This window comes from Copadichromis virginalis, linkage group LG3 (assembly GCF_057382275.1).
Source record: "Copadichromis virginalis isolate Kocher_CV1m ecotype Utaka linkage group LG3, C_Virginalis_male_GT1.1, whole genome shotgun sequence".
Lineage (NCBI taxonomy): Eukaryota > Metazoa > Chordata > Actinopteri > Cichliformes > Cichlidae > Copadichromis > Copadichromis virginalis.
Window position 1 is genome coordinate 27568701 of NC_140620.1, and position 20293 is coordinate 27588993.

A 20293-nucleotide genomic window follows, 5' to 3' on the forward strand; every position below is an offset into this window, starting at 1 on the left:
TTTTTTTGCTTATCTTCCTAATGTAGTAGAGAGATCCTGAAGGACGTCAGAGACACAAAAACAGTTTTCATCTAAAGCTAGTCCATCTTCCAGAGGTCGTCTAACTTCCACGATTATTAATGCTAAACCAAGTCAACAGTCAAGTATCTTTTGTCATTAAGTGTATTTTAAACTAAATTCAGCTGTCTATTAGCTAAGCAGCATATAGTACTGTATTTATTTACTCACTGTGGAAACACTGGGTTGGGCTTATAGTTCATATCCCTCCTGTATTCTGGTCTGTGTTGAAAATAATAGTCTCTTTTTTAAAAAACATTTTCTATTGAAATCGTTTAAATGATGCTGTTAGGACTAGTGGATGAATCTGTTACATAACTGATTGACTTCATGTGTTTTAAATATACTTTTATTCTCAGACTAGAGCACTGAAAACACATCAAATTCAAATTTTATTTGTCACATACACAGTCACACACAGTACGATATGCAGTGAAATGCTTACACAACTGCTCATGACCTAAAGAAAAAAAAAAGGCTATGAATAAGATAGTAAATAAATATGAAGATTAAAAAGGGTAAATTTAACTAGGAAGGAATAAAATAAAATATATAACACACACACACACACATATATATATATATACATATATATATACATATATATATACATATATATATATATATATATATATATACATATATATATATATATACATATATATATATATATATATATATATATATATATATATATATATATATACATATATACACATGTATATATATATATATATATATATATATATATATATATATATATACACATATATATATATATACATATATACATATATATATATATACATATATACACATGTATATATATATATATATATATATATATATATATATATATATATATATATATATACATATATATATATATACATATATACACATGTATATATATATATATACACATACATGTATATATATATATATATACACACATGTATATATATATATATATACACACATGTATATATATATATATATACATGTATATATATATATATATATATACACATGTATATATATATATATACATGTGTATATATGTATATATATATATATATATACACATGTGTATATATGTATATATATATATATATATACATGTGTATATATATATATATATATATATATATATATATATATACACACACATGTATATATATATATATATATATATATATACACATGTATATATATATATATATATATACACATGTATATATATATATATATATATATATATATATATATATATATATACACACACACACATGTATATATATATATATATATATATATATATACACACACACATGTATATATATATATATATATATATATATATATATATATATATATATATATATATATATATATATATATATATAAGGGCTACAAGGCTACTGATTGTATCTCTTGTACTTTATCAACACAGTATCTAAAAACTTTGCACCGTAGTGGTTAAAATCTCATTCTAATAAGAGTTAAAAGCGCATTCGGTTATTAGGTTTACAGGGTTATTGAATTATGGTTAACGGTTGGTAGAATTTATTTTGCCACCCTTCTCCAAATCTGTGCCCCTACCTGGCCCCCCAACAAAAATTTTCTAGACACGTCACTGCCTGAGCGTTTCTCGTGAACCTGAACTTTGAACATGTGAACAAACATTGGGCATGCGCGGAACTAGGGCTGTTTGATATAACGATATATATTGGATAACGATATAAAAACGTCTATCGTTTCATTTTACGCTATCGTTTGTTTTGTGGTGTTGCAAAGTAAACAGTTTACGGCAATATTTTTTCATTGTTCTGATGGTCACTGTAGCGGTTATATTAATTTAATTTAATTAAGTTCTCTCTTTCTCTTATATGTAATATAACCACACTACTGACGGACAAGCACCTGTTTTTATGTGTTGTGGTTAGCAACAACGACGGTAACACCATCACGTGTCCGCTTGTTTATGTTCCACATAAACCTTTCACAATAAAGCTCAAGATCCTGTTGAGACTTCTCAAAATAAACTGAATCATGTGAAAGAGCAGATTATTTATGGATGAGAATTAAAAAAGAGCCGCCAGGTGCTAAAAAACAAACCTTAGACTCAAACGTTAGAACAGGCTTTTCCCCCGCAGCATGCCGTGTAATAAATACAAAGAAAACGGCGGCCGTTACAACTTATGTCTAAAAATGTATAGTTTCATGCATCGGTTAAAACACTTGACTCCGGGTGAAGGAGGCGCAGCTGGAAACACTTCACACAAGTCGAGCTGCCCGCTTCACAGAATTTACAGAAAATGTTACATTTTTGTGATTTATATCGTTATCGGGACGATAGAATTCTTATATCGGGATATGAGATTTTGGTCATATCGCACGACCCTACACGGAACTGCTCTGGGGTCGGAAGTCTGTGATCGGACATTGGAGTGTCCATCCTAAGCGGGTTTTGACTGCTGCAGGAGATCCAAATGGTCCATGTCTAACTGGTACAACAGGCGTAATAAGGTGGGTATGATCAGAGCCTATGAGCAGTAGAGGAGCTGCGTTGCTAATAAAGGGTAATGGGATACCTCCGTTGGAGAGATTATATGGGTAGGTGTGGTGTGAAAGTTCTAAGTAATTTGTAGCGAAGGCATTATTAATTGTGTAAGTTTTCTCTGGGTGTGTGATGGGTGAGATTTTGAAACTTACAGAAGAACCTTGAATATCCAAGGACCTATGCTGGTCCACAAACACATCAGCCCTAGTAAAGAAAGCCCAGCAGCGCCTCCATTTCTTGAGGGTTCTGAGATGGAACAGGCTGCAGACTGAACTCCTAGTGTCCTTCTACCGTGCCACTATCGAGAGTGTGCTGGTGCATGCCATCCCTGTGTGGTACGTTGGTTGCACAACAGCTGACAAGAAGAGACTACAGAGGGTCATCAGAACTGCAGAGAAGGTGATCGGCTGTCCACTCCCCTCCCTGGACTTAATTGCCAGCTCAAGATGTCTCTCCAGAGCCAGGGCAATTATAAAGGACCACCTCCATCCTAACCACCACCTCTTCAACATCCTGCCCTCTGGAAAAGGGCTCAGCTCGATCAGGTGCAAAACCAACAGACTAAAGAACAGCTTCTTCCCGTGGGCTCTCAGAACTCTTAATGCAAACTAAGAGTGTGTACAGACTTCCCCAACACATCCACCCTGACACTGCTGTTGATCATCTATGTGCAATATTTTTGGCTCATGTGCAATTATTTTGGTCCACACCATGTATATAGTTCCACTCACATATGTATAAATATACAAAGTTTTTTATTTTATTCTATTTATTTAATTATTTATTTTCCGCCTTTGTTGTATATTGGTTTCTCTTCTTCTTACTTTAGCACCTTTGTGGTTCAGCTACCCAATTTCGCTGTGCAAGAAACCGCACAATGACAATAAAAAGCTCTAAGTCTAAGTCTCTGAATGGTTTCAACTTCTTGATTGACTGTTCTGAGTGATAATTTTTAGCTTTCCCAGTTAGGTGGAGATGCTGAGCTGCTAATGTCAGAAGCATGATACGTTGGAAGCCATCATCAAGTACTGCATGTTTCCAGGGGTTTTTTGCCATTACGCAGGAGCACTTTCACAACTTTTAACAGTAAAGTAGGACAGTCACTCGGTCTATCAAAGTACAACATCCTCCCTACAGGATTAACTTCAGTTCTAGGTCTCTGAATCACCTCACACAGGATCTGTAGATGTTGTCCCATGCAGGTAGCACAGTCTTTTCCCAGATCGCACTTTGCAGCCTGATGAGTTCTAGCACAATGCCAGCACCATTTGTTTCCCTTTATTCAGTTTATTTTCTCATTCTTTGTCTAGTTAATAAACTCAGGGCACTTGCTAATGTGGTGTTCAGGTGAGCAGCAATATGCACATGCTGCCTTAGCTGTTATGATGGGTTGTGCTGCCTGTACAGGATGGGATGCATTTGTCCCATGTAATATTGTTCTGAGTGGAGAGGTGTACTTACGGGCAGGTCGTGGCTGGTTAAAGGATGAGACAGGACTGTCCTTTCTTGGTTGACACTTGCACTCTATTTGCAACCAGGACGAGAACAAAGGTAAGTCATACATCATATCTCCTTGTTTCCTATAAATGTGCCGTTTGAAGCAAGTAGAATTTGACAACCCACTACAGCAACTACAGAATAAAACCACTAACCAGACTGATGACAGATTTCAAACATGCTGAATATGAAGAGTAGTATAATGTAAACTCACATGATTATCAGCCATAAGAACAAATTCAGATTTATATTGATGATATATAAGGTATATAAATGTTAGTACAGTGTTATGGTCTGTCTAGGCGTGGCAAGACCATAACATAAGAGTGATCCATCCCCATCTGATCCAAAGCAGCACATCACGCAATTAATACTTTTTGACAGTGATTTATTTACAATGAGTGAATTTAGAAACAAAGGAAGGGAGATTATTATAACTTCGAACCTAAGGACAAAATAACAAACAGAAGGGAGCCTATCTCAGGGATAAATCAAACTTACCTATTCAAAAGAATTAAACCAAACCACAACGACTTACCTCCCTAACTAACAAAAACAGGAGAAAACTGTAATCAAACAAAAAGGCGGTCCACCCGTACATGCTCCTGCATTAAACAAACATTACTATACAGTAAACACACAGTCTGCCAGTTGGGATGGGCCGAGGATGAATGACTGGCCGTCCAGGGGGGTGTCTTCTTATATGCTGCCTCCTGGTCATTAGCCAATCGGTACAAACCGTCCCACTGGATGCACCAATCATGGAGAGGCACCTGCACACTCAGATTTGAATATTAAAATTACGACAACAGTCGTAACAAAAGTTTGAATCAGTCCAACATTATTTTCACACATCAATGGACCACTGAACTTCTCAGCTTCTAAAATGTAAAGCCTCATTTAGAAACTACACAAGTACAGTGGGGCAAAAAAGTATTTAGTCAGCCACCGATTGTGCAAGTTCCCCCACTTAAAATGATGACAGAGGTCAGTAATTTGCACCAGAGGTACACTTCAACTGTGAGAGACAGAATGTGAAAAAAAAAAATCCATGAATTCACATGGTAGGATTTGTAAAGAATTTATTCGTAAATTAGGGTGGAAAAAAAGTATTTGGTCACCTCAAACAAGGAAAATCTCTGGCTCTCACAGACCTGTAACGTCTTCTGTAAGACGCTTTTCTGTCCCCCACTCGTTACCTGTATGAATGGCACCTGTTTGAACTCATCATCTGTATAAAAGACACCTGTCCACAGCCTCAAACAGTCAGACTCCAAACGCTGCCATGGCCAAGACCAAAGAGCTTTTGAAGGACACCAGGAAAAGTATTGTAGACCTGCACCAGACTGGGAAGAGTGAATCTACAATAGGCAAGCAGCTTGGTGTGAAAAAAATCAACTGTGGGAGCAATCATCAGAAAATGGAAGACATACAAGACCACTGATAATCTCCCTCGATCTGGGGCTCCACACAAGATCTCATCCCGTGGGGTCAAAATGATCATGAGAACGGTGAGCAAAGATCCCAGAACCACACGGGGGGACCTGGTGAATGACCTGCAGAGAGCTGGGACCAAAGTAACAAAGGTCACCATCAGTAACACACTACAACGGCAGGGAATCAAATCCCGCAGTGCCAGACGTGTTCCGCTGCTGAAGCCAGTGCATGTCCAGGCCCGTCTGAAGTTTGCCAGAGAGCACATGGATGATACAGCAGAGGATTGGGAGAATGTCATGTGGTCAGATGAAACCAAAGTAGAACTTTTTGGTATAAACTCAACTCGTCGTGTTTGGAGGAAGAAGAATACTGAGTTGCATCCCAAGAACACCATACCTACTGTGAAGCATGGGGGTGGAAACATCATGCTATGGGGCTGTTTTTCTGCCAAGGGGACAGGACGACTGATCCGTGTTAAGGACAGAATGAATGGGGCCATGTATCGTGAGATTTTGAGCCAAAACCTCCTTCCATCAGTGAGAACTTTGAAGATGAAATGAGGCTGGGTCTTCCAACATGACAATGATCCAAAACACACCGCCCGGGCAACAAAGGAGTGGCTCCGTAAGAAGCATTTGAAAGTCCTGGAGTGGCCTAGCCAGTCTCCAGACCTCAACCCCATAGAAAATCTGTGGCGGGAGTTGAAAGTCCGTGTTGCTCGGCGACAGCCCCAAAACATCACTGCTCTCGAGAAGATCTGCATGGAGGAATGGGCCAAAATACCAGCTACTGTGTGTGCAAACCTGGTAAAGACCTATAGTAAACGTTTGACCTCTGTTATTGCCAACAAAGGTTATGTTACAAAGTATTGAGTTGTATTTTTGTTATTGACCAAATACTTATTTTCCACCCTGATTTACGAATAAATTCTTTACAAATCCTACCATGTGGATTCATGGATTTTTTTTTTTTTTGATTTTTTTTTTTCACATTTTGTCTCTCACAGTTGAAGCGTACCTCTGGTGCAAATTACTGACCTCTGTCATCATTTTAGGTGGGGGAACTTGCACAATCGGTGGCTGACTAAATACTTTTTTGCCCCACTGTACATATAATGGTCAGGGATCAACATGAACCTGTCTTCTCTATTTGACTTTAATCAACTCTGCAGTGGCTCCAAGTCCATAAAGAAAAAGTCCAGCATAGAGCGGCTGAGTGAATGTGGTCTGGACTCTGTGGAGGAGAGTCATGGTTTCAGAGACGCTGTAGAAAGACAGAATACCTGCTCTGTGATCCAGGTACACTCCTACTCTGGTGGACGGAGGACCTGAGAGGTGAGTTTGGACATTGTTATGGCGAAATTTATTATTGTCTGTGTACCAATATAATGCCCAAGATTTGTCGTTGCGTCCAAAGAAACATTCATTCACTCTCCCTACTCTGCCGATGTTCTTGTATGTGACTGCTATACAAACTCCTCCCCATCCCCACTCCACCTCCCAGTAACAACGTCCAGTCAGACTCTCTCTACTCAGGACCTGATAACATCCTGTGAATCTGTCTGGATGATCAGAATAAGACTGTTGTTGCTTCATAAATGTTACTTTTCTGTTCCCTTCAGATAATAATAGATGTGTGTGAGTTGTGTTTGGATCCAGTGTGATTTCACGTGAACATTTTAAGAATCCAGCTCTGGTCTTTGGCTCTGGTGGTGACAGTAAAACATCCTCTTCAGTGACTGTCAGTGAGATGTTTGTCCATTCCTCTCTCAGAATGTCCTGTAGTTTATCTCTGGTCTCTGACACAGCTGCTGTCACATCCTCAAAGTAGCTCAGAGGACGAATATTGATGCTGGATGAGTGTGTAGACTCACTGAGTGCTGACAGTGAGGGGTAGTTGTGTAGAAACTGGTTGTGATCCTCTGTGTGTGAGAGCTGCTCCAGCTCGCCGTCTTTCCTCTTCAGCTCAGCGATCTCCTGCTCCAGCTTCTCCTGAAGCTCTTTGACTCGACTCACTTCAGTTTCCTGCTGGGATCTGACCTGCTGCTTCACATCAGAGCTTCTTTTCTGGAGGAGACGGATCAGCTCAGTGAACATCTTCTCACTGTCCTCCAGTGTTTTATCAGCAGAGCCATTGATGGCCTCCACCTCCTGTTGAAGCAGCTTCACATCTTTCTCTCGCTCCTGGATTTTCTGCTGGATGTTTAGTCGTCTCACCTTGAGCTCCTTCTGCTTCTCAGTCCTTTCTGCTGCAGCTGGGACTGTTTCATGGCCTTTATGTTCATCCATCGTGCAGAGATAACAGATACTCTGCTGATCAGTACGACAGAAAATCTTCATCACCTCATCATGACGAGAGCAGATGTTCTCCTGGAGCTTCTTGGAGGGGGCCACCAGCTTGTGTTTCTTTAACGGAGCTGCATCATAGTGAGGTTGGAGATGTTTCTCACAGTAAGAGGCCAGACAGACTAAACAGGACTTGATGGCTTTCAGCTTCCTCCCAGTGCAGACATCACAGGCCACATCTTCAGGTCCAGCATAGCAGTGATCAGCTGGAGCAGCTTGGAGTCCACTCTTCTTCAGCTGCTCCACTAAAGCTGCTAACATGGTGTTTTTCTCCAGGACAGGCCTCGGTGTGAACGTCTTCCTGCACTGAGGGCAGCTGTGGATTCCCTTCCTGTCCTCTTCATCAAAGTGGGTTTTAATACAGTTCCTGCAGTAGCTGTGTCCACAGGGAATAGTCACCGGATTTATCAGTAGATCCAAACAGATGGAACAAGAGAAGGTTTCTCGGTCCAGCTGAACTCCTTTCTGTGCCATTTCTCCTCTCAGTGTCAGTGACTGTGTGAGTTTCTCTTCCTTATAACTGAAACTAGTCTGAGCTCTGATCTCAAAATGTGAATGGAGCCTGTCAGCTCTTACACATCACCACATGTTGACTGCATGTCAGAATGATAGAAGTGATACAGACGATGGTATCAGATCCACATTAACGTGATGGTATCAATACTTTAGTTTGTGTCTCTCCTTTAACTTAAGTCCGCTTCATCAAACAGCACCTCTCTTCTTCTTCAGATCTTAATGGCATTTGGCAAACACAGATCCATTTTCATCACCTGTGCAGACAAGGGTAAAGCAGTGAAAAGGAAAAAAGAAAATCTTTGAATCAATCAATTACACAATTGGCCTGACAAATTCCTTCCAATTCTAGCAAACTGTTGCATCCAGTAACATGTGTTTTACTGATTTGATTGTTTTCCTAACCAATGTTTCCAAGACAAGTGAGAATCAACAGACACCCCAACATAAAACTGCCAGTCCTTTACTCAGGACATGATATGTGCAATTTAGACATTTGTCATCTTTAAATCACGTCCTCACAGTGAAACTTTTGTCATTCTCTTTAATAAGAAAGAAACAAGTAATCTGAGCTGCTTTGATACTTACAGCATCTCCGTGGTGGGGGGAGGCCTAATCTCATAGCTAATTTATCCACATCTTACTTGGCTCATCAAACATAATAACAACAGACAAGCCGTCACCTTTCTCGCTATAATATGCATTTTAAAACAGAACTTTTGTCCCCGTTTCTGTTTTCTTTTTTCTATTTCAGGTACTCCGGATAAAACCCCACAGACGCTCTTTTGTTGTCGGGCAGCAGACTGTGGAGTCCATTAACGCTTATTTGACTGAGTCGTGTGTCTTTATCTTGTTGAAACACATCTCTACAAACACTCATCAGAGAGCCGTTTCTCAGTATTTTAGCACTCTTCATCTCCCTACAGGCGTATTTATCGCTGTTGTTGCTAAATCTGGTTCCACTCACCGAGCCGAAGAGTTTTTCTTCTTGGGCCATTTTTTTATACTTTACGTCCCTCTTCGTGTCTCGTTGTCACGGTTACACTGTCCATTTTCTCCACATTACAGATTTCATTTTGCTCTTATTGTGGTTTTCGCCTCGTTTAACTTCGTCGTCGTCGTTTCTTGGCGGTTAGCAAACAACGACGTGGCGCATTACCGCCACCAAGTGGCTTGGAGTGTGGACTAGCGTTAGCTCATAGCAAACAATCAAATAAATAATACAGTTTATTATTATTGTTGTTGTTGTTGTTGTTGTTGTTGTTGTTGTTGTTGTTGTTGTTGTTATCAACAACAACAACAACAACAACAACAACAACAACAACAACAACAACAATAATGCTAGAATAAAACACATAACACAACGTTGACAAAAGAAGAGCAATAAACACAAAAGCACAAGATAAAATGAACAAACAGTGGGTTCACAGTGAATATGCAGATTTGAACAGATGGGTTTTGAGTCTTGATTTAAACTGGGGGAGCAAACCAATGTTTCTTATATCTGGGGGCAGAGAGTTCCACAGCCTGGGAGCAGAGCAACTAAAAGCTCTGCTTCCCGTGGTGGTGAGGCCATAAGAAGACACAGAAAGCTGGATAGAAAAAGAAGATCGAAGTGAACGGGCAGAAGAGGTAGTGCTTAACAGGTCAGAGAGGTAAGGAGGAGCAAGGTTATGAAGGGCCTTGACGGTGAGCAGAAGAAGTTTGTATATTATCCGGAAGGACCCAGTGAAGTTTAGTGAATTTTGAACCAGTTGAAGCTTATGGGGGGATTTTGGAGGAAGACCCTGGAAGAGAAAATTACAGTAGTCAATGCGGGAGGTAATTAAACTAGGACAAGAATGGATGTAGACTGGGTGGAAAGAGAAGGACGTAATCTGTTGATATTGCGTAGATGGAAATAGGCAGAACGAGATTATTGATGTGAGATTTAAAGGAAAGTGAACTGTCTAGGATGACACCAAGGCTCTTAACCTGAGGAGAAAGGAAAACTGTGGAGTTATCAATAAGCAGATAGAAATGATTTGCATTCAAAAGGTTGAATTTAGTGCCAATAAGGAGGATTTCAGTTTTATCCTCATTTAGCTTAAGAAAATTAGAGCTGAACCAGGATTTTAAGTCAGGCATTCTGTAAAAGAAGAAAGTGGGAGGGAGGATGGATGGATGTCAGAGATGCTGAGAGAGGAAAGTCTGCTTAGAAGGACAGAGTGAGAGATGAGATCACTGAGGAAGACAGGTTCAGGGGGGCGGTATACAGTAGCTAAGATGGTGCGAATAGGTCCAGTCAGACCAAATTCAGACCAAACACATGGGTCAGCCACACGAGTAAAAATAGGACCGTAATTTCCTAGCATGTACAAAAGAAAATGACTGTAGTCATTGTCAAAGAGATTGTTAAAAGTTTGAAAATAGTTGCCGTCTAATTTTTAAATGGCGATAGATTGCCAACTGAATGACACTTTACTGACCATCTATTTGAATTCTTGTTATATTCTTATACAGCAACATATATGTGATTTTTTATGTGTTAGCAAAGTTAATTGATAGATAATACAAGTATTTGCTAAAATGACCCCAACTGTAGGCAGATTTTAGACTGACAGCAGATATTATCGACAGCTTAATAATCTAATTTTCCAGCAAAAACAAAAAAACAACTCAAGTGAGGGAACTTTACCTTAGTGCACAAAACAGATACTGACAACATTTAGATTTAAGGACATAATTTGCAGCTGGAAATAAATGTGATAAATAGCAATATGCTCATATTGCAAAATGTTAAAAACTAATAGCAATAATATAGCATTGTGAGTGAAATATTGTGATGAAATTCGTTATTATGGCTGATAATGTGAGTTTAATTTATACTGGTATTTATATTCTTTAAATGTCTCAGCAGCAATCAAAATAATAATTATTATTATTTTAAAGAAATCTGAATCTGAACATATTTCAAAGCTTCAAAGTGAGTTCTTCATACATGATACGTGACAAACATTGACACACATTTCACTTAACATTAAGCCGCTGTGCTTAAATAACATGGATCTCACAAAGGCCAGCACTGTTAAAATAGAGCATGGAAAGGGCCAGTGTGCATCTAATGTGTTACATTTTTGCAGTCAAAGTATTTTACTGAATATATTTTAATGTATTGATTCTAATTATTTCAACTTTATTTCATTTCCACTATATTTGTCTTGTATACATTGTAATTTGCACTCTCTAGTGGTGGAAAGATAAAGCTCCATGGAGCATTGAAGCTTTTATCTATTTGCTTCGTTCATGGACTGAAGCTTTACGATGCTTTATTTGCTCTTTTGTGCCATCAAGTGGACAATAAATGTAAAACAGGCAGAGTGATTATAACGACACTCTGTGAGGTATCGTAATGAATAAATGAATGAATTATGTTTGTGATGCCAATATATAAATTGTGAACATATTAACTCTGTGTGTGTCTACATGGTACAATGGAGGGTTCAAAAGGGAAACTGAAACCAAAATGGCGGGAAGGTTTTGCACTTGTGCTACTAGGGACATAATGTAACACCTAAAATAAGAGCAGTATTTTAATCATTTCAAGCAACAAAAGTTTATACAAGTTGGAATTTACGTTTTTCTGTCCTTTCTAATACTCTAGATGTTTCCAGTGTTTGGTTGACCCAGCTATGTTTGAACCTCCACTGTTGTGTCCGCAGGTCTGCGGTATTCAAATGATGGGACAGTTTTCTACAATTACATTATTAGAATACATCAATTTACCTTGAGTCACAAGGGTGACAAGTGTGTGTGTGTGTGTGTGTGTGTGTGTGTGTGTGTGTGTGTGTGTGTGTGTGTGTGTGTGTGTGAGTGAGAGAGGTATCAGAAAGTGAAATAAGAACAGAAGTCGATGGCGGGAGAAAGAGCGGTGGTGAAAAAAGTTCAACAAGAGGCGAAAACACACACACACACACACACACACACAACAGCAGAGGAGGGGGGAGGGTCCACGAGAGGTTTGACCGGCAGGTCTGCGAAGGGACCGGAAACAGCAGAGCGACGTGACGTTTCAGGAAGTGAAGTAAGAACAGAAGTCGATGGCGGGAGAGAAGAACGGGGGTGAAAAAAAGGTCAAACAAGAGGGGAAAATACAAAAAAAAACAAAAAAAACAGTGAAAGTAAATCTGTAATGTGGATGAAACGGACAGTGAGCGCAATGTAACCGTGACAACGAGACACGAGGACGGATTTAAGTCGAGGTTAAAAAACTGTCTCCAGAAGAAAAAGTCTTCGGCTCGGTGAGTGGAACCAGTTTCAGCTACAACGGCGATAAATAAGCATGCAGGGAGGTTAAGAGTGATATAATACTGAGGAACGGCTCTCTGATGAGTGTTTGTAGGGATGTGGTTCAGCAAGGTAAAGACACACGACTGAGTCTAGTAAATGGAAAGGAGGTGCAGTTTGGGCAAAGTGTTCAAGCAGTAGGTAGAATGACAATGTGGTGGAAAAAGTGACAAGGTGGTGATAAAGTGGCTGAAGTGATAACGAGCTCAGCATAGACAGGAAAACATGACAAACATCATGTGGAATCAGCTCATTGTTATTAATATTTTTACTTCAGCTGGGGTAATTGATGGATGAAGGAAATAAGTTCCACTGAATTACAACAAGTAGATATAGGAAAATAAGATATGTGTTACTATATAAGCTATGGGACAGATTTATGAAGCAGGACAGATTATTGTGACGCAGCAGTTGCAGTGAGATTTAGAAACATTGTACTGTAATTTATTTAGAAGCGTGAAGCCAGTTCACTTGAGTAAAGAACAGCTCAAAAACCAACCGATCTGATGAGGGAAACAGTGATGGCCTACTAGCTAAATCAAGATGTGACCCTGTGAACGACTTCCCTAAACCTGCAGTCCAGCAGTTCATCTAAACAAAAGGCACCTAGACTAAAACAGATGTACTTGTGTTTGCTATACCATAAAACAATAAAAGAAGGTACGAGCTCTTCTTGTGACTCCAGGATCTGAGTGTGAATGCCAGAACACTCTGGAAGACACACAGTCTTTGCAAACTACTAAGGATCACACATCCTATCACTACACAATCAATTATTCACCTCTAAGCATATATGGTTTTATTTTTCTAAGCATAAATGACAATCAACAATATAAACCTGACAGACTTGAATGGCCCGTATTTGTGAGAAACACAAACTAAAGTATTGATCCCTTCACGTTAGTGTGGGTCTTATACCAATATGTCTGTATCATTTGTATCGATCCGCCCAGCCCCAGCCTCAGCAGCAATGAGTTCAGCTCAGTATCTGAGAGAGTTCATCAAGGAGAGACTAACTGCTGTTTGTGAAGAAATCTTCTCAGAGGTTCAAAAAACCATCGTCCAGTATGAGGAGGAGATCAACCGTCAGCACAGACTGCTGGATATCAGCCGGACACCCACACATCATAGGTATGGACATGTTTTTAACTCTGTGCTGTTCAAGCTCAGATTCTTCAGTGTGACTGACTTTACTAGAAGATGTTAAACTGGGTATTTATCAGTGCTGTGGGTCAGTGTCCAGTGATGGTAAATGGCCTGCATTTGTATAGCGCTTTTCTAGTCCATAGGACCCCAAAGCGCTTTACACTACATTCAGTCATTCACCCATTCACACACTGGCGATAGCCACATTGTAGCCACAGCTGCCCTGGGGCGCACTGACAGAGGCGAGGCTGCCGGACACAGGCGCACACCGGGCCCTCTGACCGCCACCAGTAGGCAAACATGGGGTTAGTATCTTGCCCAAGGATATTTGCAGCATGCAGCCAGGAGGCAGCCTGGGATCGAACCACCGACCTTCTGATTAGTGGCTGACCTGCTCTGCCACCTGAGCTACAGCCACCCTGATGGACTATGTTGGACTGGTGCAGGTCCATGGTCACTGCTAGATTAGGTGTTGTGCTGTTTGGAATAACACTACCCTCAGCCGTGGTGAGAATATCCAGAATAAATCTAAACTAGTTTATATCATTGCACAAAACCAGATTTCAATAAATGATTAAATATGTTGACCGAAGTTTTCTGCAGTTAAATTTAAATATAGTTAACGAAAGCTCCTTTTTTGATTGACATATTTTGATTCATTTATTTAAAGTGTTTGTCGAACAGATTCCACTGTTGAGTTCATCGAGTGTCAGTTTTCCTCTCCAAGCACTGAGACTGTGCAGTAAAGATAAAGGTAGATCTCAGATATACAATACACATTTAACTTTAAAAGTTGTTACCAGACTTCTCTGAAGTGGATGACCTGTTAGGAGGCAGTAAGAGAGGAGGAAAGACCACAGAGGAGGTTCATGGCTGTGGTGAAGGAGGACATGCAGAGAGTTAGTGTGAAAGCGGAGCGTGCTAGAGATGGTGTGGTGCAGGCAGATGATCTCCTGTGGAGGCCACTAAAGGGGGCAACCTTTTAGGATGGCTGCCAAACGCACAAAGTGCTTTTTAAAAATAGTGTTTTCTGTTACTGTTCATCACATTAATGACCTTTTTATTGTGTTTCTTTTCTCCTCAAGACCCCCCACAACAACATGTCTGTGAGGAAGAGGAGGGTCTGGATGAGCAGCAGGTCTGTAACCAGGAGAGGAACTCCAGTCTGGACCAGGAGGACCCAGAGCCTCCACAGATTAAAGAGGAACAGGAGGAGCTCTGCAGCAGTCAGGAGGGAGAGCAGCTTGGACTGAAGCAGGAGGCTGAAGGCATTATTGTCTGGACTGATGAAGAGCGACTCACACTGCTGGAGACCATCTGGAAACCAGAGTTAAAGTTGGATAGAATAGGTATGTAAAATTATTATTGCTTTTATATTATTAAAATGAATATGACTCATGTAGGATCCTAATCACAGGTTACAGGTTTTTTTTCCTTTTTAGAAGCACAGAAAGAATTAAAAGTCCAATCAGCATGAATGCATCTCTTTTCTCTTAACATGTAACATTAAACCTCCACTTGGTATAAGTCAAAGAAACTGACTTGAGTCTGTATGTGTGTACAGTACCGTATCTTATATGTTGGAGCTATTTGTTCTTTATTTTTTTCATTTTTTTCATTTTAAAATTTGTTTAAAGTTTGTTGTTAGTTTGTTGTTAGTTGACACATATTTTATACTGTAGACAATAGCCCAGCAACCAGACCCTGAACTTCAACAGATAACAAACTGATGAGCAGTCAGGCCGAAGCCTCCATTTCTACCTGTTCATGTTTATAAAGTAAAATCACTATGACGACCACTTTAAAGTCTCTTTCTATTGGTTTTCATTTTTAATTTGTGTTTTCGGCTTTGTGTTCATACCTTAATACTAAGAGAAAGATCATATGTGTGTCCTTATTAGGATAGGGATTTGTGTTGGTGTGTGGCAAATTAGTAGAAAATGGATTTCAGGTCATTTTCACAGAGAAATGTGAAAGTAATGAGAATATTCAGAGTTTACAAAATATTTTCACCCGTTTTTCTATCATTTTTCTCTGTTTGTCTCTTCAGACCCCACACAGCAGCAGGTCTGTGACCAGGAGGACCCAGAGCCTCTACACATTAAAGAGGAACAGGAGGAGCTCTGCAGCAGTCAGGAGGGAGAGCAGCTTGGACTGAAGCAGGAGACTGAACAAAAACTAAGCAGTGAGCAGCTCCTTTCTCACAGCTCTCCTGAAGCAGAGAGCCAAGAAGATAAAACAGGTCACGATCAGAGAGTAGACGACACTCCTGCATCAGACAGTCAGAGTAAAACTGAAACAAAGACAAATGTTCTAACATGTGACAACTGTGGAAAAATGTTCAACTCTGAGTCCGATCTGACTACACATCGGAGAGTTCACACACGTAAAAAATCATGTTGTTGTTGTTGGACCTGTAGGACAAACTTCTGTCAGTTCTTGAAACTTCACACAGGTAAGAAATCACATCCTTGTAGCACCTGTGGGAAGGAATTAGTTTCAAAGTCAGCACTAGAAGCTCACATAAGAACTCACACAGGTGAGAAGCCGTTTTCTTGCAGCACCTGTGGGAAAAGTTTCTGTCGGAAATCAGCACTGAAAACACATACAAGAACTCACACAGGTGAGAAGCCGTATTCTTGCAGTACCTGTAATAAAACATTCGGTCAGAACTGGACACTGCAAGCTCACGTAAGAACTCACACAGGTGAGAAGCCGTATTCTTGTAGTACCTGTGGAAAGAAATTCAATCGGAGCACACACTTAAAGAGACACATAAGAAAAATTCATAATGCTTGAAATATTCATGCTTCCAAAGTGTGAGACAGCTTTGAGTCGTAGCAGTGTGTGGGTGGTAGAGCTCACTAACCAGAAGTCAAATCGCTGCACTGATTTAAATAAATGTTTAAACTGATGTTTTGACTCTTACAATCTTTTCACATTTGTGACCTTAATCTGGTCAGTCCTTGAGTATGGGTGCATAGTTTTATGTTTTATGATAAGTGTGGTTTGGATGATCCTGTGGCTGGACTCCAGAGTTGGATCAGTTTGGCAGCGACTGTAGTTGTAATGGCTCTGCTAACGTATCCAGAATTGAAGACGTGTTCCAGTTTTTTGTTCGATACTGAAATAAATATGTGTGTTGAGGAAAAAGTCTGGGTGTTTTCTTTTGTTAAAAAAAAGAGAGAGAGAAAACAGTCTTAGAGGAACTATTTGTACACAGAATGTGCTCGTTTTTATTGAAAATGTAACCACTAGGTGGCAGTGTTTCATGAGACAGAGTTAGTGTAGCTGCCCCTGCGCTTATTTGAGCTAGTTGCTAGAAGTTGCTAAATGTCATTGACTTTCTGTGGTTTCTGGTTGTTAGTGATTAGCAAAATTACTTCATGAAACCAGCTCCACGGGGACACCTGCTGGCCAATTTTGTTATCGCTACATGTTGTAGATGCTGTTCTGTCAAACAATGATTCAGATAAGCCCAGCACAATTTTAAACAAAGTTCCTTACTACACCAGGCGATCAGTAATTACGATCAACAGAACACAGGGTTCCAACTGTTTTTGGATTCAGTTGGCTTTGGTTTTTGATCACAACCCATAAAGTTTGGTTGACATTTATAATTTCTAGTTCTACAACATCATCACAAGCATCAGTTCTACACTCTCAGCCAAAGGTAAACGCTGGCATAGCATTAGGTTCTAGTTTAAATTAATTAAAAAACATATATTGAAATGGAAAAAAAGACAAAATATGCTCTCCTCCTATATAAAAAAAGTAACGTTTGTTATATTTTCATGGGCTTATTCTGACCAATCATAATAGTCCATTTCACATACATTTTAAAATAATTCTCTGTTGACAAGCGTCTGTCATCATCTATATGACAGAAATCACAGAATACGATTATTTATTTAATTACACTTCTAGTGATTCTAATGTTTAAGAAACTACATTTGTCTGCGCAATCTACAGCAAAGTAAGAGAGACAGTTTTCTTTTGCACATGCTCGTGTAATATGTCATTTTACAGAGTAATGCAAAAGTAATCAGTGTTGGGAAGGTTACTTTTAAAATGTATTTGACTACAGATTACTGAATACATGCCCCAAAATGTATTCCGTTACGTTACTCTGAGTAACGTAATGGAATACATTGGATTACTTAATGTATTATCATGCTTTTTACAACTACATGAATGTACTCTTGCTGCGTGATTTTTTTTTTTTTTTACTATTACTGAAGGTTACTCGTTATACCAATACCAACTAGATTTTTAAATCCTAATATAAAATGAGTAACAGTAGGGTGGACATTAGGTAAGCCTGCACTTTTTGCAGTGATCTCGTATAGAAAACTATTCCGTGCGTATATAAACAGGTCCGCAGCTCCGAACCGTAGTAAAGGGACCTCTGGCTAATAGGTCGACTTCCGTGTCAGGCCGAAAACTATCTTTACTTGTTTGGGTCAACTTTGCCCAGCGAGACAGAGAGAGGCGTTGAAAGGCTGCTCCAAAAGAACTTATTGTTTCGAGAGAAAAAAACACGAGCGCAGCGTACAGTCGAGTCTTAATAGCTTACTTACAACTGGGCTTGTCAGGCTCTCTTCTTGGCTGCAGTGGTTATTATGATATTTACATGCTTCCATCTCCCGTTTCTGCTCGGTGACAACTCCTTTTTCTCCCTCCCTCGCTCACAGACACATAACGGGTATGGCAGTCCATTCTCCCTCAGCATGGACTACACTACCCATGAGGCCACATTCTTTAGAGCATTGCCTGTAACACTCTGCCTATTGCCTTCAATTAAAAATCAAAATTAAATATTTTTTGAATAATAATTTGTAAAAATATTTCATCAGGTCATTATGAGGGCCACAAGTAGAGGTGACATGAGCCACGAGATTGAGACACAGGCATACAGCCTCTTAATACATGTTTTGTTTGGTTTCCACCACCATGGAATTACCAAAAATAGAGAGGGTAGAGACTAACATATGAAACAGGAAAAGACCCTGTGTAATCCATTTATTTCAACAAAGTAACTGTATTCTGAATACCACCCTTTTAAACGGTAACTGTAACGGAATACAGTTACTCATATTCTGTATTTTAAATACGTAACGCTGGTACATGTATTCCATTACTCCCCAACACTGAAAGTAATATAATGAGAAGTGTAACAAATTACTTTCTCCTGGGAGTAGTTAAGTAATGTACTGCTTTACTTGTAAGAAAAATGTTCTGTGTAATATTTAAATTACATTATTTTTCTGAGTAATGACCCCAACACTGATCACAAGAATGAAGGGAAATGCGTCCAACATGCATAAACATTTGACCTGACAGCATGTAATTAATCGGCACAATGTATTTGATTTGATTTGCTGCTTGGTGATAGTGGTGACTCTCAAAGCAGAGCCAAGGAGATTTGATAAGAGAATCAAGAAGTGATGCTGAGAATGGAATCGGAATCTCAAAATTCTTATCAATCCCTAATCACATCCCTAAGAAGTCGTTCGGACCTCTGTGCCAGACAGCAGGAAGGTCGAAAGTTTTTCAATGTCTAATGTCTTTGTGTTTCCCTGATGAGCATCACTAATAAATAATACAGATTTTTGCACACAACTTTTATTCCTTGAATTATTTTTCTATTGGCAGCAAAGAATTTTATTGTTCTACTAGCACACAGGAGACATGCCCTGTACTTGCTGACCTCATATCAACTCTTAACTTGGACTATGTTGGAATTCTGCCTTTATATCTCAAACCTTTAAACAGCACCGAGTCTGCACCAGAGAGCATAAGAACTCAAACTGTCTGGAGCAGCTTAGCCTCATTTATTAGAGGCAATCAAGTCTTATTTTTAGATCCAGTTTAAAGTTTGCGCTTTTCCACTCTGAGCGCTCAAAGTGCTTTTTACAACTTGCCCATTTCACCCACTCAAGCAAGCTCTTTTTTTCTATGCTGTTCCTATGTAAGTACTTTCTAACATTCACACACAACTTTCACAAACACACGCACTGATATTGTTTCATGCTTAAATTTCAGATGTACTGCCACACAATTTGCCTCACTGTTAGAAAAACTAAATGACAAACTGAGACTGAGCAGAGGCAGAAAGTTTGACCTTGTCTTGCCAGAGGTGTAAATGGGGAAGTCTGTTGTGCCTTTATACACTGCCTCCTAGTGACACAACCTGACGAGTTGTTTAAACATAGCAAAACAAACAGGGGTGAATGTACATGCAACAGGTGTGTGCCATGATTAGTTGTTTCATCATAAATGGAATGGCGCAAACATGCAGACTGGTTGGGGATTGAACCACCATCCTTGTGATTAACAGATGACCTGCTCTACCTCTTGCAAAGCCAGCTGTGTCTCCCCTGATAGATTTTCTCATATAAAATTTGTA

At 39.4% G+C, this 20293-nt stretch overlaps 1 protein-coding gene and 1 pseudogene across 2 annotated transcripts; one reads left to right on the top strand and one right to left on the bottom strand.

Moving 5' to 3' along the window:
* Window positions 1-6582: 6582 nt before the first annotated feature.
* Window positions 6583-9551, bottom strand: LOC146713849 (tripartite motif-containing protein 16-like). The gene is made up of 2 exons (XM_085450472.1): window positions 9380-9551; window positions 6583-8669 (listed from the first exon to the last, which is right to left on the bottom strand). The coding sequence occupies exon 2, from the start codon at window positions 8371-8373 to the stop codon at window positions 6700-6702; it is 1674 nt and encodes a 557-aa protein (XP_085306598.1). The 5' UTR covers window positions 8374-8669; window positions 9380-9551; the 3' UTR covers window positions 6583-6699.
* A 2858-nt stretch (window positions 9552-12409) lies between these two features.
* On the top strand, window positions 12410-17055 carry LOC146713850 (uncharacterized; annotated as a pseudogene). The gene is made up of 4 exons (XR_014918733.1): window positions 12410-12692; window positions 13692-13869; window positions 14970-15233; window positions 15935-17055. The product of XR_014918733.1 is annotated as an uncharacterized LOC146713850 (transcript).
* The last annotated feature ends 3238 nt before the right edge of the window (window positions 17056-20293 follow it).